Raw genomic sequence first — 21,508 nt, 5'->3', positions numbered from 1 at the left:
ATTACCATGACAACATTGACCACCATACACATGCACCAGATACATGTTGTAATGATGTTGTTCACCTCATGTAACCCATAATGCCCCATATTTCCCAACAGACAATGGGATTCATGAAAGTGAAAGGGTCTATGTATATTTCACAGAGACTAGAGACCTTTTGGCATGGGACTGACTTGAACTTGTAGAAAAAACACACAATATGGAAATGATTGTATCAGTTGCTGGGCACCTCAAATTTTCTGGCTAAGCATATTCCTCTAAGGTCAACCCTTGGAATTTTCAAAAGCCTTCCTATTGCACTTATTATGTGCAAAGACATCGATTGGCATTTCTCAATCTTCATAGGGAAGAACTGATTTTTGCTGTCATACAGTTACTAGAAACGGGTTTAACAGCTTAACAACCACCTAAATATACATCAAATCAGAAAGGGTTGTTACTGGTTGAGTTCTCAGACCCATATGCAATTTCCTACAATTCAGTACTCTGAAGTAGCCGTTTGGAACCCAATTCCCTTTTGCTTAGAATTAGGCTGCAGGGAAAAGGTTTTTTCTAAAAACACCACTTATGAGACAGAAACTATCCACTTGACAACACAATAAGAAGGCAAAAACACATTGTATCCTCTTTTATTTTTCATATACGAAGAGTCTTTCTCGTGATGACTATTTTCTCTTGGTCTGCACTGCCTCGGCGGCCTCCTCCGCAGCCTTCTTCTGCCGGGCCCCCAGCAGTCTGCAGTTGGAACGAGCCATACGCATGGACTGGAAGGCCTGGTATTTCTTCTCGTCCTCGGTGGGAGCACGGGCCTTCTCCTTCTTGTAAAGCTGTGGAGGGAAAATAAACGGCAATTCTATGAAATCTCGGTGTTATCTGGAGACACGATCATGAAAACATGTTACTGCAAGGTTTATGACAGTACAGGGGATAGGGTTTGAGTATTTTTGAGCAACAGTCGCTTTGTTTTGATAGTTCTACAACACAACATATCTGGAAACAACTACAAATAAGACTGACGCATTAGAATTCTAACTGTGATCTCAGAAGAATAATCTTTGGTTGTAATAAGCGAAGACCAATGGGATGTTACATACGTAAAGATCTTTAAATTTAACAGTTTGATGAGTGACCCATTCCTATTCCCTTACTACAAACCTCAATGCAAATCAATGCTACATAACTTGACTACCAGTACATGTACCGCTTGAGAATGTGACAATCAAATGAGTTATAAGGAAATTCCTGCACAAGCTGTAAGAAACATTTTACCCACCGTTCGGACAGGCATGACTGGACCTTGCAGCTGTGTGGCCATCTTCAACTCCTCAGCCTGCAAAATAAGAAACAAGCATGTCAGAAAGTCTTGTTGGTAAAAAAACAATACATGAATGAATGATAAATGTAGTAGCACTTCCTTACACATAATACAGAAATCCACCATGGGAGTTGTGACTAAGGTTTAGTTTAAACACTCATGGCAATTTGTAGACCCCTTCCTAATTTTACCATTGACTACATGGCCTACATTAGGGCTGACCGTGTCTGATGATATGGAGACAAAAACATAGACTACCAGGACTACTTACGCCACTATCACCCTTCCTAGGCGCAGCGAGTTTCTTGGGGAAGAGGATGAGCTTGGAGCGGTACTCCTTCAGGCGCTGGACGTTGGCCTGCAGAGACTCCGTGGACTTGTTGCGCCGCCTGGGGTCGACCGAGATGCCGATGGTGCGGGCATACTTCTTGTTCAGACCTGCAGCCTGTGAACAAGGAAGAAGCTTTAGCAACAACAAATGTTTGTCACAAAAAACAACTGTGTGATAGACTGGGACGCGACCAAAAAAAACAGGCCAATTCAACAGAGGATTGACAAAAGGGACTTGCTGAATTAAGATATCTTTTTAACATTCTTTTAAGGATATAACAGCAGGAGTGAGAAATGACGTCTAGATCTCACGGGTATACAATTCCGGCAGGTGCCTGACATGCCATCAAAAGATATTGCTATACAATGTCTGTAGCTATTCCCCTTCCTCACTTATACTGAAAATAATGAAAAAAATGGCTTATTTTGTACTTATCTGTCGTTAATCAGTCGATCGAACACCTACTACCTCCGGGTTCAGGGAATGTCGCTCGAACACGTAATATTAGTAACGAACGTGTGCCGTGACATAGACAGTTTGTGAGCAAAATCCGCCGATGACAAAACCAGTTTGGGTGGTTCAAATTTGCGCATTAAAAAAAGAATTAAATACCTTGATCTCCTCCAGGGTGAAGCCACGTCCAGCCCTGACCTTGGTGTGGTACTTAAAGGTTGAGCACCTTACGATCGGGCGCAGTGCTCCCCCAGCGGGGCGGGGGGCGACGCGGCGAGCCTTCTCGACACGGGACCTACGCCTCCGGATCTTCCTGGCCGGCTGGTTGAACCATGTTCGCACACGGTTCTGCCAATCCTTGTGGAAATGGCCGTTGGGTATCACGTTGTTATGTTTGTGAGTCATCTAGAGGAAAACATCAAAATTTCAATTTTTTTCATGCAGTAAAATTATTTTTGAATTGAACACAGGGTAATCAAAGGGAAATGATTGTTAAATGTTTTTACTAATTAATCATCACTTCATAATTCACATGCACACACTGTGTGTATAACCCAGTGGCATAAAATTAACGGATGATAATAATATTGGATTTATTCCAATCAACATACAGACAATGTAATAACGTCAGATAGACCTACTGTTCGCCTTGGTTACTGGCGGAGAAATGTATTTTCAAGCCTTTCGATTCTGTCCATGTGTCCATAATCATACCTTCTACACCACCCCCCTCCCCATAATTTTTACCGTGCTAACCTGCGTCCGAACATGACAAAGTCTGACAAAGTCTACAAGCAATCTTATAAAGTCACCACCCTTACATAGCAAACAGCATGTAAGCGATTTAAGTGAACATAAAATAGCTCCAGTTGAAGCAGTATGTCACATATTCTTAATCAAAAGTGTTTTTCTATCACATCGCTAGCTCATATATGAAGAAACATCGCCTGACATAGAGGCATTTATAAACCCGTTCGGACAAAACTAGTGATTTCTGACAACAAAATATCTCATTGGAGTTGTAAACTAACATGTACGGATTCATTCTAAAGTCAATTCGATAAAATCAAGATTCAGATGATTCGGTAAAACGAAGGATTCACTTTACCTTTCCTCACTACCACATCTACGGCAAGATGTCCGCAGACGAAAAGGAGGTGCCGCGGAGCATGATGGGAAACGCAAGTGCGTCCATGACACTGCAGTACTTCATACACCTGTCAGGTGGCGTACAACTTCTACAAACCGTCCTTGGTCTTCCTAGCCTTTTGATAGAACTTTCTTAGACCTCTCTCAGTACTTACTCACCTTCTCTTCTCGTATATGTATGTACCAGTTTACTACCAAAAATTTAATCATTATCTTCTAACAATCAAAGAATGCATTGAAAAAGACTTCGAAAACTTATGTGATTTACTTTTACTAAATCCAAGCATATCATTAGATCAATTGTCTAACGATCAATTAGGTCATTCCAGAACAATAAGGGGTAAGTTTTGCATGTTCAATTTTGGGTGCTTAGAAACACTTTTCTTTTTCAATTCACCTGAAGTTACAATGAAATTCTTGCAACTCCCTTTAATGCCCAGTTGGTGAAAAAGTGGCTATTCATCTGCAAGTCACAAAACCGGTGCAATGGCCGAGTGGGTAGAGTGTTCGCCTTGCAGTCGTGAGTTCAAACCCCGGCCGGGTCATACCAAAGACTCTAAAAATGGTACATACTGCTTTCTCTGCTTAGCACTCAGCATTTGGGAAAGAGTATGGCAGTTAAACACACACCACTACCAGTGGACTAGCCCCCTGCTGTGGTGACTTGCACAAAGTTATGTGGTCAAAGGGCTTTGGAACCGGAGATGGGCACCGCCTTATGCACCGTTCGGTGCGGGAAGGACTTTAACTTTAACATCTGCAAGTACTGGTATGGCAGATGAAAAAGTTTCAGATAAGGCCCTGTAATATCATATCGTACACCTCCACTTTTCTCTCCTTTTCATTTTTCCTCGCCCTCTTCTGCGCAAGAATATGAGAAGAAAACTACTTGATGTAGCATTATCCCAAATTCTCAATATGAATCAGACAAACACAATGAAATGACATTCTTGTTATTTTATTGGACTCTTGACAGGGCAATTTTCATGTCATCACCCATACAATTGTTTTGTCACCAAAAGACAAACAAAGCAAACACATAAGCTGAAGTTTCATCTCATCCATATTCTAATTCATCATTGCTGCATAGTTAGCACTTGAATTAGTCTATCTAATACAATATCAACTAAACACATACAGCGAGGAAGAAAACCAAAAATATCATCCAGCAATATGAATTGAATTTCATCATTTGACATAATCACTTTTCCTTCCTAACTAAACAATAACATAAGAGCTAATCCCACTTTTTACATCAGAATGCTGCAGTATCTACACATGCACATATCAAAAGTCAACACCTATCAGATAAAATTCATCGTTAGCAACTAGCTATGAGAGAAAAGCATCATCACGAAATGTCATGAAAAATTATGGCAAAGAAATTTCTCTCAGGATGTAAATAACTGAAGTACAAGATTCTCTAGTCGATGCTTTCATCAGCCACCTGCTGAATGACCCCACTCACTGTTCATAATCCATGCTTGGATTTACAAGTAACCAAATTTCTTACTGTCAAAGTAAAACAAATTTTGGGAAAGTCCTCTACCTCTTCTTTACATGTAGAATAACTGTACTGAAAAATAATGTGATATAATGCAGCACTGCCACTAACATAAGACATATATGTATGTTTTCATAGAAAAAAATTTCAAGAGGAAGAGTTGGCATCTACAAAGCAAGAAGTCTACGGTAATTGTTACAAAGCAAGTACAGACAACTGGTTTGAGGCAAGAAACAAATCACAGTCTGTGGCTTGGCCACATTAAGATTAAGTGTAGGTTTTTTCAGTTTATCAGCTAATTCTGTCTAATCTTCCAAAGCCAGAATTGTGTTTTGACAATTGTTAAAATATGGCATTCTCTTTTGTCCTGATAGACCAATGTTGTCACATAATAGTAAAACATGTACATAGATTCATATCACCTTGCATATATTTCCACCTTTCAATTGTTTAAGAGACCTAAAGGCACAAGTTCATGCTTAACTAAAGAAAATGTGATACATGTATTTACAGCCATGCAAGCAAATCAAACTTGGATTTGATCTCAAAGCAATGTAACATACTAGCAAAACTTTTGCACATCATCTTTTGTTTCGCTTAATGATTTTTTGCATAGATCTTTAAAAAATAATGGCTTGACATGTGATTCAAAAATGTCAATACAGTAAAATGAACCAGGCTTAACAACAAAGACTAAAGCTGAGAAATCTAACCATTAGCATGCAATGAGTATAACGATGTTACAATGTTACATGCCAGAGAATTCTAATTTGCATGTGTACAAGAGTTTTTCAAAACGAAGATTGAACAGAGAACAGTATTTCACTCCCCCACAATGAAAATGTACCTTAAATTTACAACAAATAGTTTGCATAACAACAACCACACTGTAGCAGCACTTCCCCTCTGTACTGTTGCCTTGACATTGTGGCACCAAGAGAATTTACCCCAGAGTCTGAAAAGTCACTGACGTGACATACTTACAAAGAAACTGTTATAATATCTTACACACAGACAGAAAATTTATCAAACTGTTACTAGTATTCAATCTATCTTTAAACAGGATCATCATGCTATAAACAATACAACAAAATGCAGCGATAAATTTCAAATCACCCCTTCTAGAAATCTGTCTACATTACATCTTCTATCAAGGAATGTTTGATTTTTGATTAACGGTTTTGTTATCAAATGAATATACATGTTGATACATGAGATATTGTAATTAAAAACAAAAGCAACAGAAACTTATGTTTTCAATATGCTGTTAATTGGAACAATTTCTTATGCATTGCTTGAAACAGCAACAAGAAATGTTGGAATGCCTCAAGCATGTACAATTTAACATCAGTCTAGCCTCCGGAACATTTTCATTGTTAGCCTTATACATGTAACGTTACATCCAAAAACACCATGGCACCAATTTGTATCAAAAGTCTGACACAAAACTAACCTTTATATGGTACATTTTGTAACCTGTACCGATTATCTTTAGATTGTTTGGCAGAGATCCCTAATACACACTTTTACACAAGCATATCATTATATCAGCTGTTAGTAACTAAGGAAAGACTGTAACAGCCTTCCTCAGTATTAAACTGTCAGTTTGGTCCAGGTCCATTAGATTGTGCCAGCACATAACCACATCTCAAAAAGTTCATTTTGAAACAATAACAGTTTTTAAGCTACATGCACTGTCAGTGGAGTTTAAATATCCCCTGTTCCTGTCTTATATCAGGGCTCCTTATATGACTAGTAAATCCAATGTATTACATATAATGTTTGATACATTAAAAAAAAAAAAAAGATTAGAAAAGTGTCCTGTGTATTAGTAGTTAATAATTTTCCTTGATGTCTACATATGTGTGTATGTTAGATTTGACTTATATGGTGACAATGAACCATATAGTGGTCATCTCAATTCCACTATGTACTCTGTCTATGCTGTGTATATACTGTTACTGAGGTATCAATATCATCTAGACACAAACCCCTTGTGACAGCTACATGTATGCTTTAAACTTACAGCATCACACTGGTGTAGCAGGCCAAAATATACCCCTGGCCAAAATGTACCCAGGTATGTTCTGTCCAGGGGTAACGTCTGGCCTGCTACACCTGACTTTTATCATAAGCTGCTTCCCACAGTTTGTTTGGCCAGTCCTTCATGAGCAGCTGTGCAAGTATACTGTGTATATCTCATATAAATACCCAAAATTAATGCCAAATTATACATATTTTACTCCTAATGACATCTCAAAGTTTGATGGAATGTCGAAAACTACAATAGTTTCTCAGTAGAAATAATTTTTGATACATCAGGATTATATTGAACATAATGATTTATACATACCACCTGGGTAGTAAGGTTGCGGTCATGTCTATATAAAATTATGTATTCATCTATCTATTCATTATCAAATTACAATCATAAAGCAGTTCCATTGACACCGATGCCGTCAAACCACAGCAGGACAGAGGAATCTGCCAGCCTACAACTCTCACAGGGCTTCATGAAGATCTTCATCTGATGCTGTACTAGGTGACTCCTCAGTCCAGTACTGGGTACACCTTGGATCTCTCTTGTTCTGAAGACACACACAAAAAAGATCTGAATTAATGTACATAGAAAAGAGTTTTCTAAATTGACAATGAATGGTAAGCAAATACTATTCATGTGAGAAATGTGTCTCAGGACAGTATGCATCATGGGGAAGTTGTGTGCAGAAAATTGGTCCCTTCATTGTCACACTGAAGACTGACAACTTTTTTTAAAACTTTTTTTCTGCAGTTACACAGCAACTGAAAAACACAACAACGAAACAAAAACCAAATCATAATAGTTTTCATGATTTCCAAAAAGATGCATGGCCTGTACAAACGAAAAGTATCAATGTGAGACAAACATTTTCACACAGCCTCACCCAAATCTTTTCATTGGCATTCTTAACCGTACATAAATAAAAGGTGTGTGAATAGTTAGACAATATGTACCTCAGTTGTTACATCACAACACAGCAGCTAGTCTTCCTGGTCCCTACCACCTCCTGGACAGGACTCCTGAACCTCTGCATGGGAGGGTCAAGTGAACCTGTGGTGTTAATGTACGGATACGCCGTGTTGTCCCCTCCATTCTGACTGGACATGCCCAGACTGGGAGTCCTGGAGCCTTGGTCACTACTACTGTTTCCTTCGCTCGAGAAGGCACTGCTCAACTGCTGTCTTAGTGCCAAGGCTCTTTGTCGCTTCAACTCAGCAAGAGTCTGTGGCCCGCCGTTACTTTTCGGCTTGCCCGACACCAGTTGGTACTTGTCCGACTTGAAGGCGTCCAACATGCTCCTCAGCGCGGAATCTCGGTTCCCATTCCGACTCCTGTCCCCCTCCCTGTTTTCCTTATTCTCGTCCAACACTACGCGGTTTTGGGACGCTGGAGTAACTGTGTTTGATGTTTCTGCAGGCTGCACTGCATCGCCAGGGGGCGTTGGTGCTACTGTAGCAGTAGATGCTGTGTTTGCTGGGGCTGGGGCTGGGGCAGTCCCAGGGGTGACTGCAGGAGTGGAGACTGCAGGGGTTACTGCACGGGCAGGGGAGGCAGGTTTGTCACTGCTGGTGTGAGAGGATTCAGTCCTGTGTGGTACAGACTGTGTATCTTGCGATGGTGTTGTGTTATGGGAGTCCTCTGGTTCTGTGACTGTGACGGTCGGTACTCCAGACTCCATGTTTACTGTGACGTCATCAATGTTTGTCTCCTCCTAGCAAACAGAAATTCACACAATATTTGAAATAGGCATAAAACTTTCACCATCCAATCTCACCAAGGAGGTTATAACCTTCTTGATGTCACAATCACATGTTTCCAAAATCATATAGTATTACTTAAAGCCAAATGTTGTTAGCCTATCTCCTGGGTAAAAATAGACCTCCAGCACTAAATTTAAGTTGGGTAAAGGAGACAAAGCAGAACTGACCAGCCGTGTGACTACTGCATCCTGGTTCTGTATTTCTACTCGTGCGAGCAGAGCCTTCCCCTCCCCACGGGACTCTCGCCTCATCATCTCCTCACGGTCCCGCACGCTGCTCTTACGCATGGCACTGCTGCTTAGACAAAGGACAAATGTTAAAAAACTCGATGATAGTCGTGTTGTCAAAGAAATACAGAAACATTTTGGGACACTTTTACTAGTTTTTAGGCTCTCCAACGCTCTTCTATAGCCTTAAATCCATTCAACTCTTGCCAAAATCCTCTGATCATGTCCCCATAGAATAGTCAGACACCTGTAAATAAATGATCCTTTATCATTTGAAGATCTGTCTGAAATATATTAAGTAAGAGCTTTGATTGGCTCTTACAGTCACAAGGCTTGCTTTCTAAAATAAGCTACAAAGAGAAAGAAATGTCTCAGATTGGAAGCAAATGCTGTTACTTACCTAATAAATCAATCAATCAAATGATCAATCAAATGATCAATCAATTAACCAATCACTTAACCAATCAATAATCTAATCAACCATCCACAGGCATCAAGTGCTGATGCATTGTGACTGTAGACATCTCTGTCCAGGATGTTCTATTTTAGGCACAAGGCCTCCAGTTGACATCAAGACCGAGCAATGAAAAAATAAGAAATTTCTCTGAATATCCGGCTCTGAGATTTTTGGGTCATTACATTCCCTGTTTTTACAAATGTGGCCGTGGCCATGGGTAGGTTTGACTTGCTGTACCTTTTCCTCCTGCTGGTGCTGGCACTGGAGTTTTTCCTCATGGCAGCTCGCCAGCGATCCTGGGCCTTCCTGGCAGCAGCCTTAGTCTTCCACTCCTCCAGTCTCTTCCTGATGTTCTCATCCTCTGTCACTTCTGTAAGAGAAGGAACAACCAATCACTTAGCATGGTTTTTCAACGTTCTATAATTGTGTCCTCTAAGCTCAAAGGTTACGTCGATGAAGGCTAGACATCCTGGTAAAAAGATAAACAATATAAAAGTTACTTTAGCAGCTGGATAGATTGTAAACGGTCAGATGTTTCAGGTAGCATCTACTAACTTTTATTAGTGACTGACACTGACGAAAGGATGCTATCTGAAACATTAGTTGCTTGAGCAACTTTTGCATTGTGTAAAGGACTGTATTTTTTTCCTAGATACCGTTCAGACAATCTGAACACAATGATATGATTTGAAAAACTCTCTACAACTTTGAAATAAACAGCTATTTACAGAAAAAAATTAATTACTGAATACTTTATTGCTTCATCAGTCATTATTCCATTTGGCACAATTATTAACAAGACTAGTGTCCTACATGTAACTCTCTGCCTCCATGATGTACGTACCTGAGGGCGTCTCCCCCCAGTTTGTTTTTGCATCCAAATCAGCACCGTTGGAGAGCAGCAAATCCACAAGTTCAGGCTGCGGACACACAAGTCATACACACGTTTATCCCATGTTTTAACACTGACACTAGATATGACATGTTGGTCCAGGTAGAGAGAAGAAAGTAGAGGCCATGCAACACTATTATTTCTGCTCAACAACTGGAATACTTTATAATGTGACAGTACTGAGTGATGCTTTTACTCTTTCTAACTGACTCTTTCTTGTGATTAACTACTGGAAAACCAAACACAAAGCCATCCTTCTTATTGTTTCTATTTAGACTAAATTGTGACATCCTTCACCTGCAATGTTTAACACAGAAGATCACATATAATCACACAAGGTAAAACCTGTATCTCCTAGATCAGTTCACATATTCAGACAGCATGGTGATATGAGGAAGAGATGATGTTGTTACCTGTGACCAGTAGGCTGCTGCATGGATGGGCTGCCAGCCGTCCTTGTCCCTGATGTCCACAGACACATGGTGGTCTAGCAGGAACTCCGCAACTCTCTCGTATCCATTGGCTGATGCCATGTGGAGCTGGGAACACGTTAATTCATTAATCCTAGGTAACAGGGCTTGCAAGTACCAAGTGAATAGCAAGATTTCATTGTCAAACTCCAAGACCGAGACAAATGGAAAAGGCTCTCAACTGGCAGGCCCTAAGGCCTACCCGAGGAAGATGTAAGATGTAAGAATATATGAGTTGGTACCAGGCAATTAAGACCATCTATGCCCAAGACTTACCGGTGTAGCTCCTTCCTTGTCGGTGAACTCGAGGTCCATGCCCTGGTTGGCCCTGTCCTTAAGGTTGTCCAGCATGGCCTGCTCCCGGCCCCCCCGCAGCCGCTCGATCTGGTCCTGGGTCACGCCCTTCTGCGCCATCACCGACTCGATGTAGTCCAGCGCAGTCTCGTCCTCGCAGATGTCGTACGGCATGTTACCGTCAGCGTTTACTGCTAAAACATCAGCACCACTAGAGCGAGAAAAGAACATTTTAACAGAGAGAAAACAAAATACTTTCTTGGTCAATATGTACTGCCTTTTGGCATAACACAATCACATTACAATGTGTTGCATCTAGGACCTGCACACACAGTGTCTAATTTCAGGCATTGTTTAAAGCTGTCTATTGAATAGGCCTTGATGACGACCCGTTCTACATGTTGATAGTTCTATGGTTAAAAAAATCTTTGAAACAAGATTCTCATAATGCTTGGGTCACTGGGAAAATGATGAAAGGGACCACAAAAAGTGTCTCAATGGCCAGGTAGTCTTCATGCATATGTGGGCACAACCGGTAGTACAGTTTTAACTGAGCAAGTAGCCGATGATCTCCTATATTGTCCTCATGCTCACTTGTTGATGAGGTAGCGGACCAGGTTGATGTGTCCGCAGGTGGCAGCTGCGTGGAGAGGAGTCCACAGCTCACAGTCTACAGCGTTCACGTTAGCACCTGCTTCCACCAACACCTTCATCATCTCCTCACTACCTTCTATACAGCACTGAGGATAAGAAACAACGGGATGATATATCTCTAAAACAACATTGTCCTTATTTCAAAAGCATTTTTAGATACAACATATTGGGAAAGTTCAAAAACGGCTTTGGATGTTTAACAACAACATATTTGGAATGTTTAACAATAACATATTTGGAATGTTTAACAACAACATATTTGGAATGTTTAACAATAACATATTTGGAATGTTTAACAACAACATATTTGGAATGTTTAACAACAACATGTTCGGAATATTTAGCAACAACATACACCGAATTTGGAATGTTTAACAACAATGTTGCTTACAATGCTGCTTTAAACGTTTTCACATCAAATGATGGCTCATAATATACTTATTTCAAATTTACAGGGTAACAGTATTATAATACATCTAAGTAGATGTTTGCTGTTAAGTTATCTTACCATTACAAGAGAAAGGAAAATATCCTCTCCATTACTTACCTGATGTAAGGGAGTTAGGCCATCACTGTTGGTCATATCTGGACTCACACCAGATTTCAGCAACTCTGCAACTGTTATCAACAAAGCAAAGAAAATGATTTAAAGAACATAGAATTTAATATAAAAGTAAAGCAAAGCAGTAAATGAGATATAGAAATCTGATGACCTCTATATCTTAAAACTATTGAAGGAGAGCAATACTCACCTTCGTGAACGTCATCTCTTGCTGCAGAGTCCAGAAGCGTGACTGTGTCTACAAACTTCAATCTTTTCTTTGACTTCTCCTGCTTTGGCACATCCTTCTTCTTCTTGTTCTTCTTGTCCAGCTCCTTCTGCCGGTGCACCCACTGCTTCATTTGCTGTGACCGGCGCTTCTTGGCGTGCGCCAGACGATCGGAAGCACTCAGACGCTCGAGGAGCGGCATTTCTGCCACTAGTTCCATGTGGTCCGCCATGGTATCAAGCTGATCAAACAACTGGAACTCCTTTAAATCCTGACTGCTTTAAACCTGCAGGGAAAACGGTATAACATGTTACTATAATTCATAAAATGGCTTTTTTTTAAAGTGACCTCTCCATTGAAAATTCAAGACATCGCAAATATGCATTCTCTATCTATTACTACTGTACTTTGGAATTTTTTTAACTGCCAACTTAGAAAACTACGAAAACCTCCTTTTCCTTCCTGCCACAAAATAAAATCAAAGCAAAAATACATGAATTTACAGTACTGTAATGTAATGTAAAGGCAAAAAACATCCTAGTATTTCTCAAATACATTGTATCAATCATGATGGCCTAAGAACAAGAACCATAAATTGGAGATATATATATATATATATTCATATATATCTAAGACTACATTGAATCTCATAAAACTATATTTCTACTTTTTGATATGTTTTTAAAATTAATATTCTTGTTTACTTCAAAATTAATCATAGCAAATGTATCATTTTAGTATCATCAACCAAAGAAGCGGAAGGTAAATTCCTGATGGAATCAGAATTTGAAAAATAAAAGGCAATTGTCAAGAACGATGATTATCTCCCAGCAGAACAGTACTAGCGGTCGTTCCCCAGAAACTGATAAGAAGTGTACAAATCCACCCCCTCTGTATACAACAGGTCTCCCTGAACATGAAAGGGGCTAAACTCTGGCTTAATCCCCCTTTGACCTGTATAGACACAATATGTGGGTGTATAGTAAGAGTCCTCCCTTTAACTAAACAAGGTTAAACAGGGCACAATGGTGTTTGGAGCCTCACCCTGTAATGCTGCACTACATATAAACTGGGTGACGACAGTGTCATCAAAGGGGGAGTGGGACACCATTATGTAAACAGGTCATGTAATCGCTGACAAATAACAGTAGAACTGCAGCATGATTACAACATACATGACGGCAAGATGTAACAAATGTTGGACACAGTTCCATTATGATAGTGTTTAACTAGGGGATTATCAGAAGATAAGCCAACCTATTCGACAGATGACATACATTTGTACCCTCAAAGTCTTAATTGCACTATGTAGTGATTAACACATTTCAACTCTTAAAAAGTGGTCCTGTGTTCGAATCCCCTGACTTGTCACTGATGCTGTGCCCTTGGGAACGGCACTTTGCACAACTTTCTGCACTCCATCCGGGTGTAAAAAAGGTACCTGACTTTGGTTGGGGTGGTAAAAGGCGGTGGAAGGAGAGGGATGGGCTCAGCCCTCCAATACCGTGCCCTAGACACAGTTAATAACAACCCATTGCCCCTAGCCTGTGGCCTCAAACATGTGTCAAAAAGGCTATAGTATGGAACTACCTCTGCATTTTTACCTTTTATACTCTAACAAACAATGTCAACAAAGTTTACTGATTCTAGGTGTTACGTTACCTTGGTATGTATTCAGAGCACCATTGTCCTGACTATTAATAAAAGCTTGCAAAACCCCAGATTGGATCTAACTATATTCAAACCTGTATCTATAGTGTTACCACCTGTCTAGTTCACACAGACAAAGACAGTCCAAATATGTACAGAAGCTTTAATCATTCTTACATTTATAACAGATTGCTGCCTACATCAAACGTTGTTATCTCAGCCTGAGAGTAGACACACACTGGCGTCCAATTTCTATCAATATGCACTGTGGTCTTGACAAACATCTTTACAACAGCATATCATTCGTGATAAAAAACACTAATCATTACATAGATTATGGTAATCCTGTCTGGATATTTATCAGAAGATATTTGGGTCATGCACAATGAGAGAAAAGAGTTGTGTTAGCAGGCATGTTTCTTAACAATAACATACTCTGCATGATCTGAAGTATGGTAAACAACACGCTGCATATGTGCAGTTTGCTGAAGTACAGGAAACAAATGGCTCCCAAATGCCTGTTCTTTCTCAAAAAATCAATAAGCTGCAACGTGCAGATCATACTAACATCAGTTCCAGTTCATTTGAAAATATATTTCTAGTATTCTAGTATTTCTACTGTACCAATTGATTAAAAATGGATAGATCTCTGAGTATAAGGTCTTTACCTGCTTGAAAGTAACTCCAATTTTGAAATACACAGGTGGAGGGGAAGGTAACCACTATTCTGCAGTAAAACACCTTCCAAGAAAAAATGTAATACTTACTGTTAGATGCTACATTTTGTAGGTTTAGATACAGTTCTAAATCATATTGTCTGTCTTAAATAATGAATTTTTGTATTATGAAACATCTCTAAGACTTTCTTAAACCAGCTTAACACAGTAGGAAAATAGCTCGCCCAACGAATCAACGAGCTCTAAAATGATATTTTCAGCAGCAATACAACCAGTATTATCTTGATCACTGCATGATTTTTAGGGATGGGCTAATGTTTGTACTAAATTGTAGGTCACTGAACCCATCCCATGTGATAGGATAAATTTTCAGGTGATTTTAAAACTCAGTAACCTTCTGGCAAAGGCCATTGCCAGTGTGACACCTACTTTAAATACCATATCTTCAAGGGCAAGAAGTATGTTAGGGTTCGTTGCAGTTGGGCATGGCAGCAAAACGCTTGTTTGCAGAAGGCAGGACTTTGCAGGGGGGAAAGTGCAACATTCTTTTCTTCTTAGTCACATAATATATGACTACAAACAATATAGGTTAAAGTACCATGACCTTAATAGGGTCTTAATCACACCTTGGGCTGTTAAAAACTAACCCCCCTTAAACTGTCTCTGAACTAGATATAAGGTCACTTAAAGGACAGCTGGTAGTAAATGTGTCAGCTTGAAACGAAAATTAGGTTCCCAAACTCCAATGTTGGAGGTTTGGAAAAAAACAGTTGATGACATTTAAAGCCTGACAACACAGTTAAAGTCTGACCCATGGCCTTAAATGATGGTATCATTGTTTAAAGTTCAAAAATACATCTAACACCTACGTGGCATTAAGCCCAAAATTTCATGTTCCACCCCACTGGACTTAGAACCAAAGAAAAGAAAATCGTACAATACTGGCCCTACTATTTGTCTATTTGGGTATTGATTGTTAATTGGTACAGAACTAACAGTGTAATATTACTAATTATAAGACTATCAAACTAAAAGGTATTCTACAGTCTGCACTGTAGAATTTTATAGCTAATAGTGCAATGAATTACATACCAATACAATTCTTTATGACTTTTCTCAACGATGATATAATGTAAGAAACCTCAGTGTGCAATACTTACATGTAGTAATAATAATGATCTTTTATCCCCTAAGAAACATACAACACAAAAGTAACCTCCTGACATTTTCCATCCACTCAGACGAGAGAACCAACATTTTTATTTCCCGGCAACCAACAATAGAACAAACAAATGTATAGATCTATCTTAATGGTAATTATTATTATTATGTTATATATACAGAGCTAAAAATACTGTGTGCATTTACAATGCACTTTTGTGCACCAAAATTGAAACGTTGCACCTGTTTTTGACTGCACCAGCTAGAAAGATATTTGTATATTGTTACATACGTACATACAAAAGTACAATTATACAGTATGTGACAATTATGAGTACAGCTATTCCCAAAATTGAACTTCCAGCCCTGTATATATAGGCCCTAATCTTATGAGCTAACAAACTTGAATAGACATAAGTGTTGGAACTTTGACCCTGTCGCAAATTAAGTTTTATTCTTATCCCATATTAAACACCTCCGACCCAAGACATAACACCTTCTAGAAGTTCTACTGATAGTACTGATTCTGTAGTTGTGCTCACTCTTCCAGTCTTTGGAAGGAAGCAATGTGGATAAAAGGATCAGAGGGCTAGCCAGCGTGTAAACCCTGGTCCCACCAGTGCTAGTTGACATTTCCATCTGACATGATGTTACAGATAGCAATCTAAGCAAAGCAATCTAAGTCTAATCAAAGATTTCCATCCATCACAATAAGGAAGCTACAAGTTAATCAATTCATATATCTAATGAGAATTTGAAAAATCAACTGTCAAAAGTCTTTTATTCTAACAGTCGTCTTTGTTGCATGTAAAGGTCACTAAACCTAAATTTAGGCTGAAAATTGTTAGATAAGTATAAGTTTCCCAACAAGTCTTTACTGTACGCAAGTGAGAGTAATCACTTCACACGTTAACAAACCCTGGTTTCCCATTTGTCATTGACAAGTGCAAAAGTGAAAGTAGTACACCTTACACAGAGATCTACGGCAATTATGGCTTCCCTTTCAGACAGGTGAGCACTCAAGTTGAGAACTTGGCCCCTGTGGTCTTGTTACACTTGTCATTATGCGGGGCTGTTGATGGATGTGAACAAACATGGGGGAAGTCACAAGACTTCCAACTTCAAGGCACTGTAAAATGGATGTCATGGCATCAAAGAACAGTGTTTGTATTTGTGGGAGGGTACAAGTACGCCTCCTGTACAGACCTCCTACCTCGAGCTCTGGTTGGCTGTTTTTCTCTGGCTGATTTATGCTGTTTTCTGATCACTCCTGTGTTCTTCAAAGCCCTTGACTTAATCGGGAGGCCAACGCGTACAGTAGGTCAACAATTGCTGTGTCATTCACACGAACATTCCATCCTATGTACTTTACACTGTAAAATTAAGTTTTGTCATTGTTTGGGAACTCACAGTTGGCACTGACAGACTTGGCATAAATGTTGACTTCAAAAATCCAGACTTGCAGACTAATGCCAACAGGTTGCTGCATCATACACAGACAGGAACATTCCAACCTACGCAGTGTTCCCTCCTCCCTTCCTCCTAGGAGATCCAAGCAGATGTGGGATCCGGCTCAGTCTGAATGTTTTAGGCATGTTTTTGTGGCATTAAATACTACACACATGTACTGTAAATTCTTTGAAGCAGTGTACCTTTTCACTTTTTGTCTTCACCTAACAACTATAGAAAGAGGCAAAGAAAGTCTCAAAACCATAAGTAAAACACTGATCTGAACTGAACATCTGCTTGGAGATTTACGTAAAAGGGCATCCCATGATACCTAAAAAATGTCTCCGGGGCCTGATCAGTCATGAGTGTTACTAAGGATCACAAGTCTACATCCTGTCTACAAGGAAAATGAAAGTCTTTAAGACAGAAACATCAGCTCAGCAATCACATAATCCTTGCCTGGATGCCAGACTGTTTCCAGGGCCTACAGGGGCCAGCTCAGCTCTTCTAGCTGGTCAGCACAAGGTCCCACATGCCCCTATGGAAATTTTACCACATTCCCCCTGAATTAGACCCTGAGGGAGCATGTTGGCCCTGCAGCCAAGGAGCTAGCCCATGTAGGCCCTGGAAGCAGCCTGGCATCCAGGCTACTACAATCCCTGACACAAGACACTACACACATTTAACAGTTAAAAAAGCAAGACATTTCCCTTCTTTAAAGACAACATATGTTTGTTATTATATATGGATACTTTGACCGATGTAAAAAGTTGTAGCCGTTAACAAGATAATTAACAATAATACCGTTAACAAGGAATAGAATCTGATAAGAAATGATGTACATAAACTGAACGGAAATTGTCTTTGTCATTTCCTTTTGTTCAAAGTATTACTTCCGGTAGTTGTTTCTGGGTATTCTTCCATCTTATTTCTAATGCAGTTTTTTTTCTTCTACATTATCATGCCAAATTTGGAACATTTGAAGTCTCCAAAAAATGTCATCAATATATTCACGTTTATGTTCCCGTGCTTACTAAAGTTCCCAGGAAATCGTGACCCAAATAACCATCTTAAGCCTTATATTTATCATTCTCTTAAGTCTAAGGGTGATTACTTCCTGAAAGAGAGCCATTGTCGCTGTACAACTTATCTCCACTAGGGTAACCCCTTTAAGGCCATAGTGCATGGTGATGCATGTCAAATGAGGTTGGCTGGTCTGCACATTACAGGCTATCACCGGCACAGTGGGGGCAAGGGTTTTCATGGGAGGGGGTAGAAGGTTCGCAACACAATATAAAAAATCGAAAAAACAAGCATTTTGCAAGGACTAAGTCCGTAGTCTCTCCCAGGCTTCTTAGGTTAGTGGAAAACTAGCTAGAAATTGACCAAATAGGCTGAATAATTTGCCAGAGGGGTTATAATTAGCTGGCCAAAGAGTTACACATGTTGGCTTGTAGGCCCGCAAACTAATCTGGCAAAGCATTCAGCCTATTGAGCCAATTTCTTATCATTTTTCCAGCATTTCTCATGATGCCCTATCAGTATCATATGGTATGATACTCAATAAAATATTTGATGTGGAATATACAGTCAAACCTGTCTATAGCGGTCACTCAAGGGACTGGCCAAAACTGGCCGCTAAGGACAGGTGGCCGCTATGGAGAAAATGTTTATTAATTGACCACGAGTGACACATGTTTTCAGTATCCACTGAGATACATTTATTCACCGTACAGTACACATGTAAACAGGTTCAGTTCAGTTCAGGTAAGGCACATTTTAGAAGTTCGATTGTTGTTCTTTTACTCCTAGTTAGTTAAGAACAAAATACATGTTGCTCAGTTGTCACTTAACTGTTCGTTTCGACCGTTTTCAAACATAAAATCGTGGCGACAATTTTCCTCAGTCTCTTGTTGTGCATCCTCGTCCACCAGGACCTTTCCGCTCTACGTTACATCGCTCGCGGAAAAGGCCCTGGTAACACGGGGTGGCATCCATGGTTTTTGCAGGTCGAGCCTCCAAAACAGCTTCAGCCAATCAGAGGGGTTAAAACCCATTTGCTTCCACTCATCGGAAGCAAACGCGCAAAGAACGCTGGGAAGCTATCAACCAATCAGGTTACGTGTTACGGCTAGCTCATTAATTATTCATGAGCTACAACTGCCGTTTGTCCCAAATAAGGGATAGCTCATTAATTATTCATGAGCAAGTCTCGCCGACCTGCAAAAACCATGGATGCCACCCCGTGTTACCAGGGCCTTTTCCGCGAGCGATGTAACGTAGAGCGGAAAGGTCCTGGTGGACGAGGATGTTGTTGTGTTGGTTCGGTTCCCGCGTGGCTTGTGTTGATCAGCATCTACCATTATGCTAATAGGGTACTCAGAAGAAGGTCGCTCTTTTGAGGGCTTTTTGTCTTTTCAGAAAATTGCAACAGCCCAAATTTTCAATCAAAGTGATATTATCCAGATTCATTTTGAAGCTTTTGATTTAGTAATTATCCTCAGTGATACTTTGCAGCAAAATAAATTTAGTATATTATACCTCCGTAACAGAGGTGTCTTCCGTTGGCCTTTATGCTGCTACCTGTCCAGTTTGTATCAGCGCCATTTTGAAAAATTGCGCGAAATACATTTTGAGCACAATTTGAATGAATTCCCGGTGAAAACGGAAATTGGGCCGGCATTCAAACATTTCGCGAACTTACCGCATCAGGTACATGTGTGGGTTGTATTTTCCAAAAAGCTGCCGTAATATTTGTCCAGTCGAAATGCGCAGAAATGGTCAATTTTACCACGATGTACAACCGCAAGCCATGTGAAGAAAATTATACTTGACTTCGCGTCAAACCATGGATTTTCTAACAAAGATAAAACATTCTGGTTTTCTTTATTATGATCCTATCCAGTTGAGTCCACATAAATTTGATAACTGCGTGTAAAAATGAAGATTTTGAAGCCGGCGTGCGGTGGCGATGCGGCTTCTACCGGCGCGCCGTGACCGTTACCGACAGTGTTACTGTACTCGCGGGACCGAAAATCGTCTGGCCGCGACCGCGTTGGACAGGTGACCGCTATAGCCTAATTCTTAATGCTTATGTCAATGGGAAAAATCCAAGGGACCGACAAAAAGTGACCACTATGGGCAGGTGGCCGCTATGCAAAGGTGACCGCTAATACAGGTTTGACTGTATTGTTGTTTACGAAAAATATTGAACGTTACATTTCATAGTGAGACTACATTACATTGTCAGTTTGAATACATGCTGGAATTCCAGATACTTTTAACTTATATGTTAACGTTAATTAATGTTATATGACGTTACCTTTAAACTATGGACACAAAATCATGCTAACAAGTTAGAATTAAGTATCCTGTAACATATACAGTATCACGTTACACACATTCAACATTATTCTCATTATGTAATATAACATCACGACAATACATGCCTTTCTTACTACAGTATGCAAACTTCGTCATGTCTGAACTTTCTTTCTTCTCACGACATCGTTGGAAACAACTTACGGCAAATATAAGGAAGTTGTTGGCTGTCATTTTGTGACTTCATATCAACATGAGTTCAAGTCCAACACGACCCTTTCCATAACGCGACATAGCCACTACAGAAGTGTAAAGCTGTTGCTCCATCACAAGGTCATTACCACAAGAGCTCACACATTACGACACACAAGCGCCATTGTCGGACAAGGTCCACAAATACCTCCAAACTTGTTGGCTTGATATCGAGCGCCCCCCTCCCCCATAGCTTACCTTGTTCTAGCGGTCCGCTGTGACTGCTGTTGTGTCTCTTCCAACAAGTGGTTCCGATAATCTTCACGGGCCCGTCTCGCACCTAAGCAGTCTATCTTTCCTTCCTACGTCGATAAGACGCATAGTTCCTCCATGATGTACTTCCTTGGATAGTCATGGAAGGAGAGGGTTTGGGCTGGTTTGTCAGACGACAGGACACCTGAGGTAAACCAACTGTGTCCACTTCCCTCCCACCCTCCGGCCTCATGAATATTCATGAGCTAAGCAGGGCGTCACCACTTCACGTGCACAGGTGTGTGAGGAATCGGGTAAACGTTACCACCATACAACTTTGAGTGTGGTATGTAGGATGTATATGTCAACATTCATAGCAGCATTTTGTTATGGTTTCTTCGTGACAATTTATGCAGAAAAAAAGGCAATAGGGACAAATCAATGATAGTACAGTACGGGAGGGGCATGCATGATATCAATTAAGGG

General features: G+C 40.1%; 2 protein-coding genes across 3 annotated transcripts; both read right to left on the bottom strand.

Moving 5' to 3' along the window:
* Positions 1–616: 616 nt before the first annotated feature.
* On the bottom strand, positions 617–3,316 carry LOC136439414 (large ribosomal subunit protein eL13-like). The gene is made up of 5 exons (XM_066434852.1): positions 3,211–3,316; positions 2,262–2,507; positions 1,590–1,763; positions 1,277–1,333; positions 617–830 (listed from the first exon to the last, which is right to left on the bottom strand). Exons 2-5 carry the CDS (start codon positions 2,505–2,507, stop codon positions 669–671), a joined length of 639 nt encoding a protein of 212 aa, XP_066290949.1. The 5' UTR covers positions 3,211–3,316; the 3' UTR covers positions 617–668.
* Positions 3,317–4,193: 877 nt separating this feature from the next.
* On the bottom strand, positions 4,194–21,290 carry LOC136439413 (protein phosphatase 1 regulatory subunit 16A-like). 2 transcript variants are annotated; one of them, XM_066434850.1, is made up of 11 exons: positions 21,029–21,290; positions 12,303–12,606; positions 12,098–12,168; positions 11,491–11,636; positions 10,879–11,107; positions 10,546–10,671; positions 10,085–10,160; positions 9,478–9,610; positions 8,724–8,850; positions 7,750–8,507; positions 4,194–7,343 (listed from the first exon to the last, which is right to left on the bottom strand). In XM_066434850.1, the coding sequence occupies exons 2-10, from the start codon at positions 12,550–12,552 to the stop codon at positions 7,758–7,760; spliced, it is 1,908 nt and encodes a 635-aa protein (XP_066290947.1). In that variant the 5' UTR covers positions 12,553–12,606; positions 21,029–21,290; the 3' UTR covers positions 4,194–7,343; positions 7,750–7,757. The 2 variants fall into 2 exon arrangements, with proteins under 2 accessions (XP_066290947.1, XP_066290948.1); XM_066434851.1 differs by lacking the exon at positions 21,029–21,290 and adding an exon at positions 20,783–20,803.
* Between the last annotated feature and the right edge of the window lie 218 nt (positions 21,291–21,508).

This window comes from Branchiostoma lanceolatum, chromosome 7 (assembly GCF_035083965.1).
Source record: "Branchiostoma lanceolatum isolate klBraLanc5 chromosome 7, klBraLanc5.hap2, whole genome shotgun sequence".
NCBI classification, from domain to species: Eukaryota; Metazoa; Chordata; class Leptocardii; order Amphioxiformes; family Branchiostomatidae; genus Branchiostoma; species Branchiostoma lanceolatum.
This window is presented reverse-complemented; position numbering and strand designations above follow the sequence as displayed.